Raw genomic sequence first — 23,057 nt, forward strand, 5'->3', positions numbered from 1 at the left:
GTGTGTGTGTGTGTGTGTGTGTGTGTGTGTGTGTGTGTGTGTGTGTGCGCGCGCGCGCGTGTGCAGGTGAGCTTGCATGTGGGTGTAGTGTATGTATGTGTGCAGGTAAGAGTGTCCGTGGAGTCGACACAATAATAGAACTGTCCCCATGATGCTCGATATATGTTAAAAATTCATCATTCAATTATAGACATTTCAATTCTATAAGACTTTCCAATGGAACTTTTAACAGTCTGGAACAAAATAGAGATGTAATCAGTCCAGTTGTTTAAAACTACACTTTCTATCTTTGCAAAAGGACCCCAAAGCTATATAGCTTTGCGAGCTGGGAAAGAGACTTTGTCCTGTGGAAGATCCCAGCTTGGCATTCCTGGCTCCACGTTCTGGGAACAAGAGGGGGAGGCAGGAAGGAAGGGGCCCTTTCCACCCAATCAGGGGCTTCCGTCACAGCCCTGTGGAGACCGTGGTCACCATCTCTGCTGAAAAGACCCACCAGGAAATGGCATCTGAGGTTTCAGCAGTGGCCACCTGGCTCAGGTAAACACAGGGCGGGGACCCTGAGGAAGCAAATTTGGTAGGCTATTTTTAATAGAACAACAGAAAAAAATGCTTCAGTTTCTTCCCAAAGCCAAGTTTCCTATTACGTGAGTTTTAAACAAAATGTGTGTCAATAAAAGGATGCAAGATAATGGAGGACATTCAGACCGAGGCCAGGTTCTCTCTGCCCTTGCCCTTAGTGCCCTTCTTGGGGCGGGCAAGGCCAGTCGCCCAGCCGGCCACAGCCCAGGACTCTGCTCAGACCTCTCCTCCTCTTTGGCGGGGCCCTGGCCTGCTCCTCCCAGAGCTAGCAGCTCCGTTGCAAGCAGGGCATTCATACTCCTTCCCCAGCACCTACGGTGTTGGTTCGTGTAACACCGGCCCCTCTCCCAGAGTTCCCCGAGGTGTCATGTCCATCTTTGTGTCCCTCCAGCACCTAGTCAGTTGTCCAGCACAGACTGTCCAGACAGTATTGAGAGTGCTGGCAGTGCCCTTAACTGCCCTTCCTGTCCCCGGGCTCCGTCCTTTGCCATCCAGCCCTCAAATGATCTCCACCCCTTCTCAGAACTCAGATAATCTCCCCAACTGTGAGTCCCTGATTACTTCTAGAATAAATGTCTACAGAGTCTTGGCGACTAGCCCCAGCTTACCTCCCCAGCCTTTTCTCACAGTTCTCATACTAAACTACCCTCCCCACCCCAGAAACCACACTGGGCTCTTTGCTGCTCCTCCAAAGCATCCTGCAGTTCCCTGCCTCTGACTTTCCCTTCTGCCTGGGATGCCTTCCCTCTTTCCCATCTCCAGTTACCCATCCCTCTGGGGCACTTCCCCCAGGAGGCCTTCCCCAACCCGAGCGGAGCTGGACCTCCCCACCTCCTGAGAGGGTCTGTTCTCTGCCACAGCCTGTCCTCTAGATGAGACTGTCATCATGTCTAGAACCCAAAAGCCTAACGCAGAACACTGTACACTAAGTCAGCTTCCCTGTGACATATTCTTCCAGCATCAGTGATGTTTCTTTCATAACTTATTCTCTATAATGATATATTTATTTGCTGATTATATGACAGAAATTCTGAGGGCAAACACCACCCCTCATTCCATTTACCACCTTACACCCAGGATCTACCACTGAACATAGTAGGTGCTCAATAAATTTGATTTATTCCTCAGAAAAAAAAATAAACTTAACCCAAGGCCACACAGCTGTTTCCCAGGGGAGCCAGGATTCAAACCCAGGGACGCTGATCCCAGAGCCTGCAATTTTATCCACTGCGCTGCACTGTGTGTACACCACGATGGTGGAATTAGAGGTGATTTTTATTTTCTTCTTTTTGGTCTTTTAAAAAGTAGTTTTTAAGTGTTTTATGATGAACATATATTATTTTTGTAATAAAAAATAAACATGGAAAAAATCATTGGCCCATATAGGACTGGGCTAGCAATATTATTGAGGTGGCATTCCCTTCCTTCTGTACTGGTGTTTACAACTAGGGTCTGGATTTCTAGTGCTTTCCAGCTTACTGCCATCTCAAGAAACCCTGCAGGTGGTGTCTTTGCTGCACACCCCGCTGTGGACAGAGGCAGCCCCCCTTCAGCTGTGCCCGAAGAGCAGCGGGAACACACAGGTGTGCAATGAGTACAGACACTGCTCCTGCCTCCCTCCCCACCTCCCCTCTCTTCTCCAGCGGCTTTCTCCTCCTCGCAGCTGACCAGACACACAGTTGGGGTGGGTGGCGTGGGGGTGAGCTGATACTAAGCCCCTTCCCGGATCCAACAAGACTCTCAGAGAGGACGGACACCGCAGCCTCCACATCTGCACAGCAGTCACCTCTTTTTGTGGCGGTTCAAGGTATGTTCCTTTCAAAGTCTTCAGACGGTGATGGTCACCGCTTGGAGAATGTAACTGGCTACAAGAATATCCCCGCAGTTACAGCGTTCCCTGCCTCCCCGTGCCTGGCCTGAGGGTGGTCTGGCCACTGAACACACCACATTTTAAATTAAACCAAGGACCGAGCCTGTCCTGGGGTGGGCTTGGTGTTGTTTATCCTCTAGCTTCTCTTCCCACTCCTCTCCCTTTGGAATTTAGTCCAAGACCTTGTGAATTAACTTTTCTGTGCCTGTTTCCTCCTAAAATAAACAAGCTAGCCCCACAGCCTGTCTCTCCTTCCTCTGGGGGATGTTGTGAAGATAACGGTGGGGCAGATGGTGCCGCGTGACCCCGAAGAGCCCGCACATCACGAAATCACAGCATGCCATGGACAGGTGGGGAACTGAGGAAGGCTCTACCTGAACGTTTAGCACGGCGTACCAAGCCAAAGGGAAAACTGGGTTTCATATTTCATTTTCCATTTCAGGTTAAAAATTAGGTTAAGAAGCAGGTCTGAGCCCTAGAAAAAGACAGCAATAGTACACGGCATTTGAGGCTCTTTGCTGAAGAGAGAAGTTGGTGAAAATCTACTAGGAAAAACCTACCTGTCCTGGAGCCTGGTTCAGCCACTTCACTTTACATGGCCTCAGTTTCTACATCTATCTATCAGATGGGTCAGATGATCAGTATGGAGCCCTTCAAATCTTAAAGATATATATGGTGGTTCTGAATATCAAGCTTTTCTGAAACAAAATGTCAAATTCTCAGGAAAATCCATTTAGTGCCTGTTAGTAGATACCATCAAGTTCCATTACCAGCATAAGACTGTAAAACCATCTGGATGGTTACAGGAATATTCAGTGACTAACTCTAGGGGATAAGATTAGCAAGGAACACATTTCATTTTACTATATTCATTCCACTGGACTCATGTGCTATGGCATTTTGGGCTGATCTGAAGGTCCTTGCATGTTTCCATAGCAGCAGTTAGTTGCCCTGAAAGATTAATTTCCTTGCCATTTAATTCCAAACTCCTCTATGCTGAAAGAAATTACCAGAGGAAAAGTCACAGAATTTGAGACTTTCAAGGATGCTGAGGAAGTCATCAGATTCAACCTTCTAATACTATAATTAACAGAATCCAGGAATCAAGTGTCACGCACGTGGAAATTGCCCCTTCCTCATTTTCAAGTGGGCTTTGTGTACCTCAGGTAAGAAGGTCTCATACAATACGTCTATAAATCAGACAAAGGCAGTTTGTACTCGTACTGGATTTTCTTGAGGCAAAATGTCAATGGTATAGAGACTCCACCCAAATGTAATGAGGCCAAATATTTACAAACAAGGCTTCAACTTGGACAATGCATCTTGTCATTTTGTGGTTCAGAAGGGCAAACAGACAATGCTTCTTCAAGTCATAATTTTCCGCAGAGAAATGTTAAACCCAGAGGGTGACAACTTTGGATCAACAAATGACTTGCAAGTGACCTCTGACCCCGACCCCCTGTCCTGCCCTGTTCTTCCTTTTAAACATTCCCAGCGTGGAGTGAGTGTTCTGTGAGCATTTGGACAACAGCCAGTCAATGAACACCAGCTCCAGCAACTAAGTTATCAGCTAACCCACTCCGAAAGCCAAACCATTACTCAGAGATAGTTACTTCTGAGTTTATGTCACAGATAGGAAGACAGATCAAGTCAGGGGGGACCAGGTAAGCCCACATTGGGGTCTTTATTTAAAAAAATGACTCACTTATTTAATTAAATGAAAGTCCATGTAGTTACCAACAGTATTTCAAAATGGTCAAATATCTCCGGAAAGGAACTGCTTTGAGAAGATCTGGAAATATGAAAAGATGTTCAACCACAAGAACAGTGAGAAGTGAAATCAGAATTATAATGAGATGCCATTCACCTATCAGACAAGGCAAAGATAAAGCGAAGATGAAAACAAAATCGGTAATGCCCTAAATTGGGGAGGATGTGTGGAAACAGGCACTTCTGTATTGTTGGTGGGAATGTAAACGGGCACATCTTCTAGAGAGGGCATTCTGGCCTCAGTTAACACAGCAAAAAGACCACAGTTCCTTTTGATCCAGCAATGCCACTGCTAGGAGTGTATCTTACAGTTACACGACTGTGCAAACTGTATATACTTGCACTGTATGTGCAAAACTGTCTGTATTCTGTGGCACTGTCTGCAACAGTAAAAGATTAGAAACCGGGCTTCCCTGGTGGCGCAGTGGTTGAGAGTCCGCCTGCCGATGCAGGGGACACAGGTTCGTGCCCCGGTCCGGGAAGATCCCACATGCCGCAGAGCGGCTGGGCCCGTGAGCCATGGCCGCTGAGCCTGCACGTCCGGAGCCTGTGCTCCGCAACGGGAGAGGCCACAAGAGTGAGAGGCCCACGTACCGCCAAAAAAAAAAAAAGATTAGAAACCGCCTGAATGTCATCCATCCAAAGGACACCAGCTATGAATTCTGGCACAGCTACATGATGGAATATGAAGGAGGCAGCGCTAAAGTCCCGACCTGGCTGCGCTCCAAGATTTACTAAGTGGAAAAATCTTGGTGCAGAGCAGTGAGCAGAGGACCTTCTTACTCAGAGGAAGCCCAAGAGGCTGCTGCTGGGTTTTGCTCTAGGAGAGGAACTGGGAATGTGGATGGGACAAATGTTCTTCACCATTTAACTTTCTGTCACTTGAATTTTTCATCTCAACATGTGCACACATCCACACAAAACAGTGGTCCTTCCGAAGAGTACCTGAGACAGGCGAAACGCTGAGTAAGTGGTCGGACTTGTGCTTTGCAGCGTGATTTGGATTCGAACAGGGGATGGTTTTGAGAAAGAGACGAAAAGAATCCTGATGAATTTGGAGGTTTCTAGAGGAAAGTGTCACAGCACATGTGAGAAATACCCCCAGACACCAGAAAGAGGATTATGGCAAAAAGAACTGGAAACGTGACAAGAGTCGGGGCCCTTGCCACGAGAGGACACCTCCTCTGGGTCATTCTCTGAAGCAGGTTCCCCGCAACGGCATTCCGTAGCTGCATTCTCTCAGCACCCTTTCTACAGATCTACTGTCAAGTCTATTGTGCTCTCTGCCATCAAACTTGGAAAACCTACCAAAATGGACTTGAGCTGTGTCCCACGTCCCTTTCACCAGTGTGAAAGGATAGGGCGGAGGATATAAGTGGTGGGGGGTGAGATCTACTCTCCGGGGTAATTCTGGGGCACTTGGCCGAGCTGACCCTGCGATCCTGGTGGGTCTTTTGGGGACCACCCCAGTTCCAGGAAGTGAACAAGACTACCATCACCAACAGTTCTTCAATACGACTGTATGCCAAATGGCCTGTACATGTTATGTCGCCTTATCTTCCAAGAACTGGGGTGGGGGGTTTCCTCACTTTATAAAAGTGTAAACTGAGGCTCAGAGGGTCCCAAAGTAAGGTAGGGGGTGCTGAGATCTGAGCTCAGGTCAGCCTCCTCCAGGGCCCACAATGACGGAAAATAAAGATGCCCTGAAAGTGCCGCTATTTTTCCGGCATGTTTCTACGTCCACTAGCTGGAGATGCCTCCCCACCAGCACGGGCGCCTGAACCTGCCCTCTGTCCACTCTGGGTCCTCTCACTCTGAGCATGTTTCAGAGCTAATGCCTATGGACCACTCAGGTATTGACATGATTTTACAGAGGAGGAAACTAAGGCTCACAAAGGTGGAATAACTTGCCCAGGTCACCCAGCTGGTCAGTGGAAGAGCCAGGGAAATGGAAAAATGTCCCAGGCCAGTGTTTCTCATATGATACTGCTCTTCTGCCACCTAGAACCCCGCATTTACAATCGATCACTCCTACCCTCCAGTCTGGGGGGGGGGGGCCCATGGGTGCACAGTGATGGTAGGGCAGAGAGCTTTTGCCATACATAACATTAGGGATGGAGGTTATATAACAAGGATGTCCCCATTATAGCAGTGAAGTTATTAAACATTTGAAAATATAAATGAGAATCTTTAAAAAAATCTCCTTATTTTTCTCTAGAGGTTCTAAAAACTCTAACTTCCAAAGAAGTCTAGAATGGTTTGGGGGTGCTCCTATATGGAGTGAACGCACAGGCAGAGGACAGCAGTGTCAGGCCAGGAGCCCCTGTCAGATGCTCACGAGGCTAGAGTCACCTGATTACCTGGTGACCACTGTGGGGTAAAGTTACCTCTGCTCCCTGTCAAAGCCCTCACCTGGGAGGATGTTGGTTAGTCAGAGATCCCGGCCCAGTGCTGCGCTACCTCTCACCCCACCCAAAAGACCACCCCTGACCACTTACATCCTCCGCCCTACCCTTTCACACTGGTGAAAGGGATGTGGGACACAGCTCAAGTCCATTTTGGTAGATTTTCCAAGTTTGTGATCATCTCTTCTTTCACCTGGTTTGGAGGTGGCAGAGAGCATAGGAGTGGGCAGGCTCAGCGCTACCCCAGATTCCTAAAAGTGGGGACCTCCTGCACCAGAACCCCTGGACACGCAGTTTTCTGCGTCTCACTCCAGATCCCCCAAACTGTGCTTGAGGCCAGGAAATAGCATATTAACAAGTTCCCTGGAGCCTGAGAATCACTGCTCTAGGGCTTCAGTGCATCATTCACAGGGTAGAAGGGGAGCAGAGGGGAGACGGTACCTGAGAACAGGTATGACAGAAGAAGAAACGACAGCGACAACCTGGCATCAAGGGAAGAGAAAGCCAACCATTCACCAACCAAATGAACACACGGAAACTGAGTGGCAGAGCCGGGCTGGACCTGTGACTGCCCAGGAGGAACACCTGGCTGTTCACAGAGATAATTCTGGGCAATCAACAGAAGGTCAAAAAAGATAATCCTTCTGTTCCTCTCAGAATAAAATCTACGTACTTCCCTAAGGCCAACAGCTCCCACCAGCAGCCCCTCCTGACCTCACTGCTCACCACCTCCCGGCCACTCCCCAGCCTCCAGCCTTCCCTGACCTGTCCGCTCCCTCTGGCCTTTGCCTGCAATGCCCTTCCCCCAACTCTCTGCCAGGCCAGCCCCTCCATTCTGTAGGTCTGAGCTTAAATGCCACCTCCTCGGAGAGACCCCCTCTCACTACCCATCTAAAGTAGGACCACTCAGGACTTCCCTGGCGGTCCAGTGGTTAAAACTACACAGTGCTTCCACTGCAGAGGGTGCACGGGGTCGATCCCTGGTCGTGGGACTCTGCAATTGTTTCCTTCAAGTTTTTGTGTCAACTTCATTTGTTCTGCATTTTAGCTCATCCATCTACCTCAACCGCCCCCCTCCACCCCCGTATGTTTCAGAAAGCAGCAACAGGGTCTATCTTGGTGCTGTTAAGACTAAAGCGCCTGGTACCTGACACATGGTATGTGCATGAGCAATGGACCAAGAGGACCTAGCAGAGCATGGTGCAGGGTGGACATTCAACGTAAGGAAGCTTCTTCCTCTTCCCACTACCCGTTTTTTTTTTTTTTTTTTTAAGGATTTTATTTACTTATTTGGCTGTGTTGGGTCTTCATTGCTGCACACGGGCTTTCTCTAGTTGCGGCGAGCAGGGGTTACTCTTTCATTGCGGTGTGTGTGCTTCTCATTGTGGTGGCTTCTCTTGTTGCAGGGTAAAAGTTCTAGGTGTACGGGCTTTAGTAGCACACGGGCTCAGTAGTTGTGGCTCACAGGCTCTAGAGCGCAGGCTCAGTAGTTGTGGCGCATGGGCTTAGTTGCTCTGCGGCATGTGGGGTCTTCCTGGACCAGGGCTTGAACTCGTGTCCCCTGCATTGGCAGGCGGATTCTTAACCACTGCGCCACCAGGGAAGTCCCCCACTACACTTGGAATGAGAATGCAGGGCAGCATGTACTATCTTTCCCAAAGACTACTACCAAAAACCACTAAAGGAAAAAAAACCAGGAGGTTTGGTGTGTATAGGGGAGAAGTGTCAGTTATGTGGAAATGTGCCCCATGTGGTACCTTTCCCCAGTGCTGTCTTCTCAGTGTGTGTGTGTGTGTGTGTGTGTGTGAGAGTGAGAGAGAGAGAGAGACAGACAGACAGACAGACAGACGGGCAGGGGTGTTTATATCATTGCCTCTTGTGGTTAACATCCCGTCTAAGGGTTGACTGGGCTCAGCTGGGCGGGTCTCGATTGGGGTCTGCCATGAGGTGAAAGTCAGGTGGCAGTTGGGGCTGGAATCATCTTAAGGCTCAACTGAGCTGGTCCTCCACGGCTTTGCTCCTATTTCAGCTGGGCCAGTCAGAGGCTGCCTGAGCCTCTCGGCTGCCCCATGTGACTAGCTTAGGCTTCCCTCACAGTATTGGTGGTCTCAGGGCAGCTGGACTTTTAAAATAGTGGTTGGCTTCCCGAGAATAAACATGCCAAGAGCTCCAGGTGGAACCTTCAGGGCTTCTTATGACTTAGACGTGGGAAGTCATACAGCATCACTTCTGCTGATTTCTACTGATCAAAAAGTGAGCCAGAGGCCATCCCAGATTCAAGGGCATGAATACTGGAAGGCGTGGTTCATGGTTGGCAGAGGTGGGAGCAAGAGGCATCTTTGGAGACTGGCTACCACGCTAGCTATAGGACTGTGGACTTAAATTCTTTGTGTCTCAGTCTTCTCTCCTGTAGAATGGGAGAGCAGTTCCTACCTCATACAGCTTTTGTAAGGAGCATATGAGTTAATAATATATGGAAAACACTTAACAATGCACCGTGCAAGTGTCAGCTATATTATTAGCACTCAAAAGAGTAAGGAGCAAACCTTTTCTCTAATTAATCTCTGTATCCCAATGTCTATTAAATGTTTTATGATCATGAGCTGCTCTCTATGGGAAGTAAGAGAAGTACCCTTTCTCCAATTTAAAAAAAAAAATCGTTTTTTATTTAAAAGTCTAGGTTGGTTTAAAGTTTGGGTAGAAGCAGTCATTTCTCACGATCGAGTATGCATTTAAGGTATTAACAAAAACTAAAGATATCTTCCAGGGCTTGGCAAATGCCATTCTGAGTCATGGTCGTGACGCACTCACAGTAGGGGCAGAAGGAGTCACACTCGTGGTGTGGAATTTCCTGTGGCACTGGCGGAAAAGGAGTCTGAATGTGTTTGTCAGCAAACTTCCCCGAAACAAAAAGAAAGCAGGATTTCCTGTTGGAGGCCCAAGAAGCGAGTGATGTCCAGGACCTCACAACCCAACCTCAGACTGGCCTGAGCTCTGGCCAGAAAACAGGGTCTGCCAACACATTCATCAGCACTCAGCCCCAGGCACTGGGGATGCACCCTTTTCTGTTGTTGCCAAATTCAAACAAAGCTCAGAGACAAGTCATTGAGCTCAAGCTCTAAATATAAAAATGGCTTCATGATCCAAGCCTGTGGACATAAGTAAGTTCTACTCCTCAGAATTCCTACAGAATTCTCTACCATGTCATCCTCTACCTCATACTCCTCAGGTATTCCACGCAGCCTCCAGGATAAACCCAGTCTCCTGACGTGTGCATCCACCCGCCACATACACACACTCCAGCCACAGGCATGACTCACATTCCTCCAAAGGGTTCTGAGCTCCCACATCTTCCCGTTCTTGCAACCTCCTTCCGTTGTCTCGAGGAGAATAACAATAGTTAGGGGAGCCAGGTTATCTTTCCCTTGACTGTGCACCAGACAGGTACCGTGACAAGATGTCACATCAACTCACTTTATCCTCACCTCATCCTGTACGGCCCTGACCTTGCGGGTTGATGAACTCACGCATTTACCTGGAGTCTCTGATCAAGGAGAGCTGCATCGTAAGGTCAGACATACAGATCAATGAAATAGAATTGAGAGTCCAGAAATAAACCTCCACATTTATAGCCAACTGATTTTCAATAAGGGTGCCAAGACAATTCAGTGGGGAAAGTACTGTCTTTTCAACAAATGGTGCCGGGACAACTAGATACACACATGTGAAAGAATGAAGTTGGGCCCTAAAGTCACACCATATACAAAAATTAACTTAAAATGGATTAACGACCTAAATGTAAGTGCTAAAACTATAAACCTCTTAGAAAAATATAGGAGTGAATTTTCATGAGCTTGGGTTAGGACAAAAGCACAAGTGGCAAAAATTTAAACAGATAAATCAGACTTCATTAAAATTAAGAACTTTTAATGCTTCAGGTTAGACCATAAAGAAAGTGAAAAGACAACCCAGAAAATGAGACAAAATATTTGCAAGTCATATATTTGACTAGTACATACGACATATAAAGAATGTTAAAACTCGGGCTTCCCGGGTGGCGCAGCGGTTAAGAATCCGCCTGCCAACGCAGGGGACACAGGTTCGAGCCCTGGTCCGGGAAGATCCCACATGCCGCGGAGCAACTAAGCCCGTGTGCTATAACTGAGCCTGTGCTCTAGAGCCCGTGAGCCACGACTACTGAGCCCGCATGCCACAACTACTGAAGCCCACATGCCTAGAGCCCGTGCTCCGCAACAAGAGAAGCCACCGCAGTGAGAAGCCCACACACCGCAACAAAGAGTAGCCCCTGCTTGCCACAACTAGAGAAAGCCCGCACACAGCAACAAAGACCCAACGTAGCCAAAAATGAAAATAAATAAATTAAAAAAAAAAAGAATGTTAAAACTCAACAATTAAAAGACAAATAATCCAATTAAAAACGGGCAAAGCCTCTATATATACATTTCTTCAAAGAAAATATAGAAGTGGCCACAATGCACATGAAAAGATGCTCAACATCATTGACCATTAGAGAAATGCAAATTGAAACCACAGTGAAATACTCCTTCATACCTATGAAGATGGCTCTAAGCAAAATGACAGTGTTGATGAGAATGTGGAGAAACTGGAAGCCTCGTACACTATTGGTGTATGAAAATATAAAATGATGCAGTCACTTTGGAAAACAGTCTGGCAGTTTCTCAAAACATTAAATACTGAGTTACCATACGATTCAGCAATTCTGCTCCTAGATTTATACCCAAGAGAATCAAGAACATACGTTTTCTCACTCTCTTTTGTTTTTGCCTGTGCCCTGCGCCATGTGGGATCTTAGTTCCCCGACCAGGGATCGAACCCACCCATGGTCCCTGCAGGAGAAATGCAGAGTCTTAACCACTGGACCGCCAGGGAAGCCCCAAGAATGCACATTTTCACAAAAACTCATACATGAATGATCATAGCAGCATTATTCAAAATAGCCAAAAAAGTGCAAACAACCCGAATGTTCACCAACTTATGAATGAATAAAACGTGGTACAGCTGTACAATGGAATTTTTATTCAACCATAAAAAGGAATGAAGCACTGTTTGACTCAGATGAACCTTGAAAACATTATGCTAAGTGAAAGGAGCCAGACACAAGGGCCACATGCTGTATGATTCCATTTATATGAAATGTCCAGAGTAGGTAAATCCAGAGACAGAAGGTAGATTAGTGGTTGCCAGGGTCTGGGGGGAGGAGAATGGGTAGCGATTGCTAATGAGGACAATGTTTCTTTTTGGGGTGATGAAAATTTTCTAAAATTCATTATGGTGATGGTTGCACAACTCTGTAAATATACAAAAACAAACAAACAAAAAAACCCACTGAATTGTTCAGAGAGAGAGAGAGAAAATGCAGATTTTTTAAAAAAGGGGAAGAAGAGTCCCTTCCCTTAGCAGCTTTGCTGACAGCCTACTTCCCATACTCCACGTCTTGTTCAGAACTCCTGTAATGCACAGGGTCAGAGTGGCTTGTTTGCAGGTCCATCCACCCCAGCCAAGGGTGTGCACCAGGGCCAGGGGCTGTGCCTCATTCCTTTTGAATCCAGGACTGTGCTTGGCACCCAGCAGGCAATCAATATAAATGTGTGTTGAATGAATAGTCTCTAGCACGCCCCTACTATTACCCACTGCTTTTTATACCATCACTTCTAAAATAAAGGAGTGCCAAAAAGATCACACACACAATATCTGTCCATTATTTTAAAATTCTTTTTCCACCAAATATTTTTTAAACCAGATGATCAATTAGTGTTGTCCCTTTTCCACTTCGAGAGAGACATGTGATTTCAAAAGTTAAAAACTAATTATCAATAAAATGACCGAGGTACGGGGAAAAAAGGTAAAAACGCTTAGCCAAACACAGCATATTCAGTCCCTGACCAACAAATTCCACATTTCAAATAACTTGACAAAAATTTCCCCTACTCTGAGACAGAAGACTTTAAGAGGCAAGAAACCAGTACCAACCAATATTAAATTCAGCCTTTGAAAACTCTGGCCTGTACCACCACCACCACATTGAGATGGTGAGAGTAATAATAACAGCTAACGTTTACTGAGCACTTACTATGTGCTAGGCTGGGTATTATTTTCTGCTTTCTAGGTATTAACTCAGTTACAACAGCATTATGTGGTAGGTACTATTATTACCCTCATTTCCCACAGAGATTCACAACTTTCCCAAGGCTGCATGGCTGGTAGATGGCTGAGCTAAACTGGAACCCAGGAAGTCCAATTCTCCTGCCCGCGTGTTTCTCGCTATATGACATAGGACAGCCCACAGGGACTTCAGTCCCTTGACTGGACCTAGGAAAGGAACATGTTTGACTCTGGGTTTACAGACTGAATAGTGTAGGTTCTAAAAAAAGGCCTCAGAAAAAAACATGAATATGCAGGAATTGAAATCCATGGGTGAATATCTGATACTTGAAAGTCTATTCTTTTATATATCCTTTATATATCAGGTGGAAAATATCTGAATAGACAACATGGTCAGTCAAAACCTGCAAAACCTTGACCTGCCTACCTCTGCAAGGCCACCGCCTTCTGAACTTTCAGCCACAGGCCTCCGCCACCTTCCGAGACTGTGGTCCTCCCACCTCACCCCTTCTCATTGAGCTCAATGCCTTATCTATTTCCTTCCTGGCACTCATCACTATTTACAATGATTTTATTCATTTGTTTACCTGCTTTTCTTGTCTGACTCTCCCATCAGAATGTAAATTCCATAAGGGCAGTGACCGTGCCCATCTTTTTTGCCCAGTGTTTGTTGAATGGATAATAATTCTCTATGTAGATGACAGCTTTCTTTCAGAACAATCTGGTGCATCAGTGACTGGCTGGATGACCACACTAGGCTGTAGCAACTCCAAGGCAGGGGCGGTACCTTGTTCATCTTTATGCTCCCAATTCCTAGCTTAGTACCTGGCACACAGGAGCTCATTGCATCTCAACTGAACTTGTTCATTAATGAACTGCTGTCAACGTGGAGGGCAGTCTCTATTGGAGTACCTCAAGGCTCCACCTTGGGTCCTGTCTGCTCAACTTCTGGATCCAAGGGCGATGGTAGAAGGGCATGCTGATGAAGCCTGGGGATGCCTTAAAGCTGGGAGGAGCTGCAGTGGACAGGGAGAGGAGCTAAGAGAGCCTGAACAGTCGTAAACCCAAAACCCCAGAAACAAAACAATAAATTAAGAAACCCTGTACCAGGGTGGGAGGAGGGAGAATTAGATGAAGATAGTCAAAAGGTAAAAAATTCCAGTTATAAGATAAATAACTACTAGTGATATAATGTACGACATGATAGAGATAATTAACACTGCTGTATGTTATAAATGAAAGTTGAGTTCTCATCACAAGGAAAAGAATTTTTTCTATTTCTTTAATGTTGTATCTGTGTAAGATGATGGATATTCATTAAACCTATTGTGTAACCATTTCATGATGTATGTAAGTCAAATCCGTATGCGGTACCTCTTAAGCTTATACAGTGCCATGTGTCAATTCTATCTCAATAAAACTGAAAAAAACCCCAAAAAACAAAATACCACCCTGTACCAACCACAGGATGGGAAGGCAGGGACAGGAGTAGCACCTGTAATGAGGGTCACGTGTCCACTGAGCTCAGGTGACCGCAGTCTGAGATGCTGGGATGGTCCTGAGCCGTGTCTGTATTGGGTGGTGGTGAACAGAATGAAGGAGGGGATAGTGCTGCCTCGACTCCCCCTTTATTTAATGATTATTTCTACTCTTATTTATAATACTACCCAAGGAAGGCCTGAACTTCTCCTGGGGTACTCGGCAGGCATGGCAGGCCCCCCTCAGAAACTCTCTGTGAAGTCCAGCCTTGGGCTGTGTAGTCCACCTGAAGTACAGGAAGCACCTACCATAACCGCCTGGCCCTGGGAGCCGCCGGCCTCTTCAGCCTCCAGCTCTCAGCTCTCCAGGTGCTTCTCAGAAGAGCCTCTGCTGCTGTTGGACCTGGCTAATATCTCGCTCGAAGCCTTCTCACTCTTCTAGTGAAAAAGACTCATTCCTCCGTGTATGTGTGTTTTCCGCTCTAGTCCTCCCTGTTCCCAGAGCACAAGAGGGGAAGTCACTCTTATCTGGACCTTTCTAAATGATCTCTCTCCTGTCTTGCACAGCCTTCAAAATCCGGTCTTTTGTCTTTCAAGCTCAAGAAACGTGTCAGGTAGGTGTGTTTGGACTTCCCTGATTACAGTTTTCGTCATCGCTATTTTTTTAGCATCTTTAATGATTACCAGTTGGATTTCCATTCCCTCTTTCCTGTTCTGTCAATTCTTTTGTGATGTTATGTTTGGGCATCTCCACTGTGTTGGCATATCCTTGAAATGACCTGCTCACATGTACCTGTCAGTATTCAGATGCCTTTTTTATTCTTGAGGGCTTTCCTTAATGCTACCAAAATCAGGAGGACGTAAGGATGTCTATATGTAAATGTTAAGACATTAATCAATGATTTTGAAGCTAATGTTATGGCCTGTTACGTTATTTGAAGCACAGTTAGATCTCTTCTGTTTCATTCATTATCATCATTGATTGCTTTTACTAGCAGGACATTTTCTGCCCTTCTATTTTTCACTGTCTTCTCAGTTCTATTCACTGATTTATAATGAGAAAGGCTTATAGAGAGAAGGGCTTAAACATCAGAAGAAGGTGCCCTTAGACTTTCATTTGACAAGCTGCTGGTCCTAGGTCCTAGGTCCGACCTGCTGGTAGATCTGTTGGAAAATTCAGATCAAGAGTTTTTTTCTTCTAGAGTTATTTAAATTTTTAAAAGGGAAAAACTGTACTATTTTTGTTATCAAAGTCAAGTCTGTTGAAGGCTACACAAAACCTCATGCTCTCAGGAAACCACAGGAATAATTACTTGCTGCTAAAATAGCACCTTCCAAATGCTTATGTGCTAAGTAGATGGACAAGTACACCAGCTGCCACATTAGAATTTTTCACAGTCTTCTCCTTGTCAGACAGGGACGTTATAATTGCAGCCAGAACCCAGAGGTTTGTACCACGCAGTTGGGAACACACTTGTGTTCATGCCAAGTCCAGAAATAAATCCTAGATGATGTTTAGGTTCAGCACGACATTAACAGTATTTTAGGAAGCAAACAGTTCAGGAGCCGGAATAATAAGAGATTGGGAATGAAAATAAGGATGTGTGGATAAATGTGCTCTTTTCTTATCACACAGAGTCAAAAATCTGGACGCCATCATCAGGGCAAAGGACGTTCTCAAGACTGAACCTGGTCAGATTTCACCCACCCACTTCAAGAAAATAACTTAGAAAATCTTAAGAACTCAAACATTTCTTTATTGGCTACAAGAAAAGAATCAAGAAAAGCTTGTAGGAATTTTAGGTAGCTCTTACTTCAGTAGAATAAAGTTACTATTAAAAATATATCAGAATATTTTAATTCCTGCTTGATGGGAATTCTCTATGTCAGGCAAGAAAACTACAAGTTAGTATCTAAGCTCACCCTTCTGTTCCTAAAGATTTTCTGTTAACTATAATTAAACCAAGGAACGTCAGAAGGGTAATGGGTTTCCATATGGAGTAGTATACTAAAAATTGCTTCAAAATCAATTACTCTAGGGGGTTTTATTTATAGAACTCCCAAAGAGGAGATTTAGACAACATTTACTCCCCTCCAATGCTGACTATGCATTCTTGTTTCACTCTGGAGCACAGAGCAGGGACCTGACTTCTAGGGTCCATGTTAAGGACCTGCTGATGAGAAGGCTGTGCTAAGACACATTCTAACTGGTAAAGGTCACTTCTAACATAAGAGTGGGTTTGCCATGTTTTGCCTCAAACTGAACACCCCAAAATACGAATCATCATGTAGAAATGTCAACTGTTTCTTCTGGTCACCTATGACTTTGGCCAAGAGAAGAGCAACGTCCTCCGTGTAATCACACTTGCCCCCTCTACTCAGCACAGAGTAAAAAGGAAGCAGGCTTATGACGTCACGAGAGAGAAGAATGAACAAGGAAGAAGGGAGCCACAGGTAAGGGGAGTCACGTGACTGAACCCAGGTTCAGGACTCCTTCCTGGAGATATACCCTCACTAGGCCATCTGGTTCCCAGAGCTCGGGGTACCTGGGCAGTTCCCTGGGGGTGCCCAAGGGCTGCCAGTGATGATGAGGCCAGCTCCCCAGCTTAGGTCCCTCCTTCCCTGTTCGACCCCCAGCAAAGTAGCACGACGCTCCACTGCCCCACCTGCCATCTGCCTCATCCCATGCAGATGGGGAGAACTCTGAGTGTGATGCAGTCAGCAGGTCTTCTTGGGGGTGCTCTGCAGTCACCCCATGCTCATCACCTCCTCCTGTAGCTGCACTGTCTGCCCAGCATGTGCTCAGCCAGGGCTGCACAACCCTGCAGGCTAGAGGGTGGACTAGGTCCACACAGCAGCGTCAGCCTGCAGCCACTGCTTGAAGGCCACATCCCCTCAGCTTGTTCTCCAAAAGCAGCACCTCGTTAACAGCTTTTACTCTGTCCAATCCCCGGATGTCAAGCCTGGTTGCCCATCTGCCCAGCAGCTGGGGAAAGAATTCTTACCATCGCTGTTAGGCTCCCCTTTCCCAGAGGAGCGAGGGCGAGGGGTTCCCTAGTCAGGTCTGGGCTCCTGTCTGTGCAGGACTATGTGCAGGTTTAACTTAGCAAGTCCTAAATGAAGAGCACGCTGTAGACACACAGCAAGGGCTCAGCACCTGGTGGCTGTTCTCATACTGCTATTGTGAATACACACTTCAAGGAGACGCTACATGTGTAAGAGGGACCTGCCTGATGAGACTCTGCCTGCTGATCCATCAACTGCACTAAGGGACAAGAGGAGGGGCAGCAGCTGCCCCCTTCCTCTTTCACAGACGAAACACCCGTCAGGGAGGCAAAGCCCCACCAGTAAGGTCAGTGGCGGATGTTTCAAATGTTCTGTGGGGTCACACTTTGTCCCCGTGCCTCATCCAGTGTTGACACAGATGACTGGCAAAGGTGGTGCTGTGATTTAGGAGCTGGAGGGATGGAAGCAGACGGGAGCGTGTGTGAGAATGCAGCGCTGTTTGCAATAGTTTAAGCTGAAGCAGCTTTAAAACAGTACACATTCTTTGGGGTTAATATTCTTTGGGGTTGAAACTGTCAGCTAAGTGACTCCAACCAGGCACGGTGCCCGAACACGGTACGGCACCTAAGCCTGGGGACCCTGGCCACAGTGCCCGGTGCTGCCATTGTTTGCCGCTCTGGGTCCTTCCCCATCAGCTGCTGTCTGTCAGGGCGGCAGGGACCAGCTGACTGGTTGGAACCATATGTGCTATTTCTGGGCATAGGATGTGAAGAAGGACATGCCACAGTAAGTCAGGATATGAGTCAGTTATTATAAAGTGTTAAAAAGAACTGTCTTCAAAGCATCCTGAGAGCATTACACCACGCTAACTACTCTGAAGGAGCTATAGGTTGAAAGACACTTAGAATCACTAAGCCCAGGAGAAACCCTGAAGAACATGGATGATTAGCATTGGTCAAAGGCCTGCCAGTTAAAAGGAATGGATAAGGCTGAAGCTAAAATCCAGAGGTCCTAAAATTTAGAGGCAAAAAGAAAATTTCCAGGACCTCATATATCTCTGGCATACTTCCGTCAGACATGCAGAAGCAGTGGAAACATAGGCAGCTTGAAAAAGCTGTGGGACGTGGGTTTGCTTTATTTTCCTTTTAAAATAAAACATGTATTTTCAGAGCAATGTTTAATGGGGCCAAATTAATGGTCCTAAATTGGTTTTTAAAAAAATCTACTGGCACCGAGGTGTAAAGATACACAAAAGATGTCTCTCTGGAGTGCTGTCTGCAAGAGGGAAAAATTATTAACCACACGACATCCACAAATCAGTTAAATAAATGACGTTATGCCCCTTTGATAGAACCTAAGCAGCTGTCAAAAGGAATAAAGTAATTTAAATATACTGGCATAGAATGATCCGTGATAGCTGTTATGGCAAAAAATCAAGTTGTAGCAAATGTGCACGGCAATCTCATTTCTGTTAAAAAAGGTATGTTTGTATATGCAGAAGAAAAAGTCACTAAGGGGCTTCCCTGGTGGCACAGTGGTTGAGAGTCTGCCTGCCGATGCAGGGGACACGGGTTCGTGCCCCGGTCCGGGAAGATCCCACGTGCCGCGGAGCGGCTGGGCCCGTGAGCCATGGCCGCTGAGCCTGCGCGTCCGGAGCCTGTTCTCCGCGACGGGAGAGGCCACAGCGGTGAGAGGCCCGCGTACCGCAAAAACAAAAACGAAAACAAAAGTCACTAAGGAGCTGGAGAAAACCATTTACAAATGTTATTTGTGGCTTTTTCTACAAGTGCAATGTTCTTGGAGGCCTCAGGGAGGCCTAATGGCCCACTAAGTCCCTGAACGAATGGGTGAAGGCACAGCACGGTAGCTGGAGGCTGCAAAATCAGCATTTCTCAGACGGCATGAGAAGAGAGGGCTTATAGACATGGGGAGCCCTTTCTTTAACCCTGTCACGGGACCTCTGCTTTCTAGCTCCCAGGTGTGTCCTAGGGCCTGTGTAACGTTCTTTGGCTTCAGGAGTGGGGCAGTTCACTGGCTGGCCATAACCCCACTGCTCCTGTTCAGGGGCTGTAAAGAGTTACCAGTGAGAAGTGACAGCAGCAACGCATCCACTCCAGCGTCTCCCTCCCAGCAAAGCCTCCAGGAACTGTCCTCTGTTTCAAGGGCCAGGGCGAGGGAACTTGACCTGCCACTGGGACCACAGGAATCCATCCTAGTGCCCTCCCTGTCAGGAATTTCCTCTCTGTAAGTAAACAGTCCTCTGGTCTGCTTCCAACAGCCCCTTTACCGGGAAGGTGGGGGAGACCGCAGGCCCATCTATTTAACCACAGTGCACAGGTCTGGAAACAGTACTGCCTCAGCCTTGTGTTGTGAAGGCTGAAGAAGCCCAGACGTCACTGTTCTTCACAAGCGTTTTCTATTCTCCACAAATCTCCTCTGAACGCCTTATCGTCTCTCCTTTCCCATCCCAGAGCTTCCCTTAGGTAATTCCTATTCATCCTCCAGATTCCGGCTCCAACATCTCTTCCTCTGGAGAGCCTTTCTCAACACGCCAAGGCCAGATATCCTCCTTACCCTCTGATAGACAGTCCCCAGCGCAGAGTGAGTATCCCAGCTCTTGTTCTCTATTTATTTCTGTGATAACGAAACTAACGTCTGTTTTCCTCGTTAGAACACAAGCTCCTCCAGGGCAGAAACTGCACCTGTTCTTTCTGCATCCCCAGTGCGCGGTACAGCGTCTGGCACCAAGCAGATAGCAATAAAGGCCTCACTCAGTAGAAGGCTGCTACAGAGGTGACTGGGGTGGAATACACGGCACTGGGGGAGGGAGGAAGAGCAGCTGGGAGGGCTCTCTCCTTTGCTGTCACTAGCTGGCCTTCTTTATTTTTTGTCATGTGTCCAAGTGAGTGGTCAGTGAGTGGTCCCCTCTTAAAGTCTGAAGATTTATGTGAGGTGGGTACTAGTATTACAAGACAGTGTTTAAAGGAATTAAGAGGTTATGACTAAGGCTCCAGAAAGTTTCTCAGCTGAAAGAGCAGAACTTCTGACCATATGACTTCCTGGTTATTTCCTGGGACCTCTTCAGCTCTGGACCCCGGGGCTGCCCAGGGATGCTGTGGGTGCCCTGGAGGATGGATAGAATACAACAGGGGCAGAAATCCTCTGCCAACATCAGAGGGAGACTCAGCCAGCCCCGGGTGAGGGGTGGGGGGCCCGGAAGGGCAGGGAGGGCACTGACCTCGGCTGATGCGCTGCTTCTCCCCAGACAGGATGCCGGGGCTGTCGATGATGCTGATGCTTTTCAGGACCTGGTTGGGCAGCTGGGAGCACATGAATCTGCAAGAAAGGGATCAAAGGTGGGATCAGAACCTGCACGTTGCGGAGTGCTCTAACCTCGGAGCTCCTTGGCCTCTCCTGGCTACCGACACCTTCTGAAACGCGAGGGCTTGGAGGAGACTGATGGCGCCTCCACTGGAGACTCGATGCTGGTCCACAGGGCAGCTACTGGAGGGTGGCCGGACACCGGATGCTCCCTACCACCAGATCCCTTACTGTTAATTTTATTTTAGCTAACGTTTATTGAACACAGGTTATTTTACAAACATCATCTCATTTGTTCCTCATATTAATCTCATGAGGAAGGCAACACTGTTTACCTCCGGGAGGTTATGTAACTTGCTCAGGGTCACTCAGAGCTAAGCTTTAAACCCAGGTCGGTGTGACTGCAAAGGCCACCAGCCCCACCTGCCCCCTCCTCTATCCTGCTCCTTAGACAAACGTCCCAGACTTTTCCTCCCCGGGAATCCCATGCTTCCTTCAGGGTCACTGCCCCACTGGGCTGGAGTATCCCAAGCTCTGTCCAGCCCCTGCTCACTCCCTAATGTGACAGCGGAGGTACTAGGGCCTGTTTTCACTCTCCGATGCCCCAGGGACATGCTACGGCTCCAGGCTCAGGGTGGGGCAAGCACCTGTGGGCAACACCCCAAATCCTCCAGGTGCTTCGGTGCCCTAAGAGTGGACAAAGGGGCAGGGGTAGGCAGGGCCCTGGCCAAGCATCTCCCAGCCTCCTTCCTTGTCCATCACCTTCCCGATACCACCTCCTCCTTCTCATCCCCATCCCTCTGCTGTGGTTCCTGTCGGCTGCCCTGGCGTTGGCCTTGGAAGCAGAGTGAAGTGGCAGGAAAATTGTGGCCTGTGCGTCAGCAGACCTGGGTTCAGGTTCAGCTCATCCTTTGCCAGTAACTTGCCTGGGACCCTGGGCAAGGGCTTCCTCATTCTGGGCCTCAGTTTTCTCATGTGTCAATGCACCAGGGGTTGGCGAGGTTCTTTTAGCTTTAACACGGTGTAACTCTAGAGGACCAGAGGGAAATGCTTTGTTACTTCCACCCCAGGCAACCTGGGGGCATCTCTGTTAGGCACTGTGTATGTTTTAAGGCAGAAACTAGAGTGTCTCTCCTTCTCCTATATTGTAAATGGCTAACTTTGGTATCTGTGTGGGCAAAAGGCTTGAAAATCCTTGGGGAAAGCTCAGTTCTTTCATTCAGTGGAAAAGGTGGGATTACTCAGAAAGTAAATATGCTGGGAATGCAGGAGAGGGAGGCCTGCCTGGCCCTCACAGCACATGTGGACAGCACAGCCCCCGGGCAGGCGTGGGCAGCCCTGAGAGAGACATGCAATTATTGACATTGCAAATGAACTTTCACTGAAGGTGCTTGGGACAAGTTTCTCAGATATTGTTTCCCACATTTTCAAGTCATCCCAGGAAGATGTAGGAATGATAACTATGATCATTTTGCAGCTGGAAAAGTTGAAGCACAGAGCAGTTACGACATGTGAGGCCATGCTGCTAATGCGTGGCTGGCTGGAGACTGCAGCCTGGTATTTCTGATGTCAGGTGAGTAGAACTCAACCCGTAAAGTTAAAAACCTCATAACATTAAAAATAAGGGGTCAAGTTAATTTATGAGAAGCCCCTCATTTCTGATTTTCTCCTACCCCTCCACCTTTATAAACCCCACTGCCCAACACTCAAACAGCAGATCTGTGAGAATAAAGTGCACTGGGATCACTACACATTCTCTGTAAGTTCACAGAGCAAAAAACGCCATATTCAAGTCTCTAGATTGGGGTAGGAACAGAGTTCTGAGCACATCTGTGGTGGACTGCATTTCTTGTGGTAATTAGGTCTCTTATCATAGTCCCATCCTTTTTTTTTTTTTTTTTTTGCGGTACGCTCACGCTGCGGAGCACAGGCTCCGGACGTGCAGGCCCAGCCGCTCCGCGGCACGTGGGATCCTCCCAGACCGGGGCACGAACCTGCGTCCCCCACATCAGCAGGCGGACTCCCAACCACTGCGCCACCAGGGAAGCCCCAGTCCCATCCTTTTTATCAGATGGCTCAAGACATCTGGCAATGCTGAGAAAACTGCACATATGTGAAACTTTTTCACATAAAGTATTCCTGTGAGAGGCAGACCTTTTTCTGGAACCACAAGCTCACACTTGATACCAATTTTTCCAAAACACAAAACCCTTGGATTCTAATGTGAAGTTAACAGAGGGATTCAAAATTTAGAAACCATCCACTCCCTCCATACAAAGAGACAAGGTTTCAACAACTCCCATGCCTCCTGACGTGACAGCAGAGACAAAATGTGTAAGCCACAAAACAAGATGGTCTGATGTGGTGACATCACCACGCAACATACAGGGAGCAGGCCCAGGGCCAGGAGGGATGACTGCAGACGAGGGGGGGGAGGGGAGGGGGGGGGGAAGGGGGGGGGGGGGGGGGGGGGGGGGGGGGGGG

The 23,057-nt window shown here is 47.5% G+C and overlaps 1 protein-coding gene across 1 annotated transcript in view; it reads right to left on the reverse strand.

Annotated features, from left to right (window-relative positions):
- Window positions 1–23,057, reverse strand: part of EHD4 (EH domain containing 4) — an 89,480-nt gene that overhangs the window by 27,576 nt on the left and 38,847 nt on the right. The window contains exon 3 of the mRNA XM_027083994.1: window positions 20,491–20,588. Within this exon, the coding sequence (XP_026939795.1) occupies window positions 20,491–20,588 (98 nt within the window). The remainder of the gene's footprint in view (window positions 1–20,490; window positions 20,589–23,057) is intronic.

Source organism: Aethalodelphis obliquidens, unplaced genomic scaffold (assembly GCF_003676395.1).
Source record: "Aethalodelphis obliquidens isolate GAN/ISIS:26980383/991018 unplaced genomic scaffold, ASM367639v1 scaffold51, whole genome shotgun sequence".
NCBI lineage: Eukaryota > Metazoa > Chordata > Mammalia > Artiodactyla > Delphinidae > Aethalodelphis > Aethalodelphis obliquidens.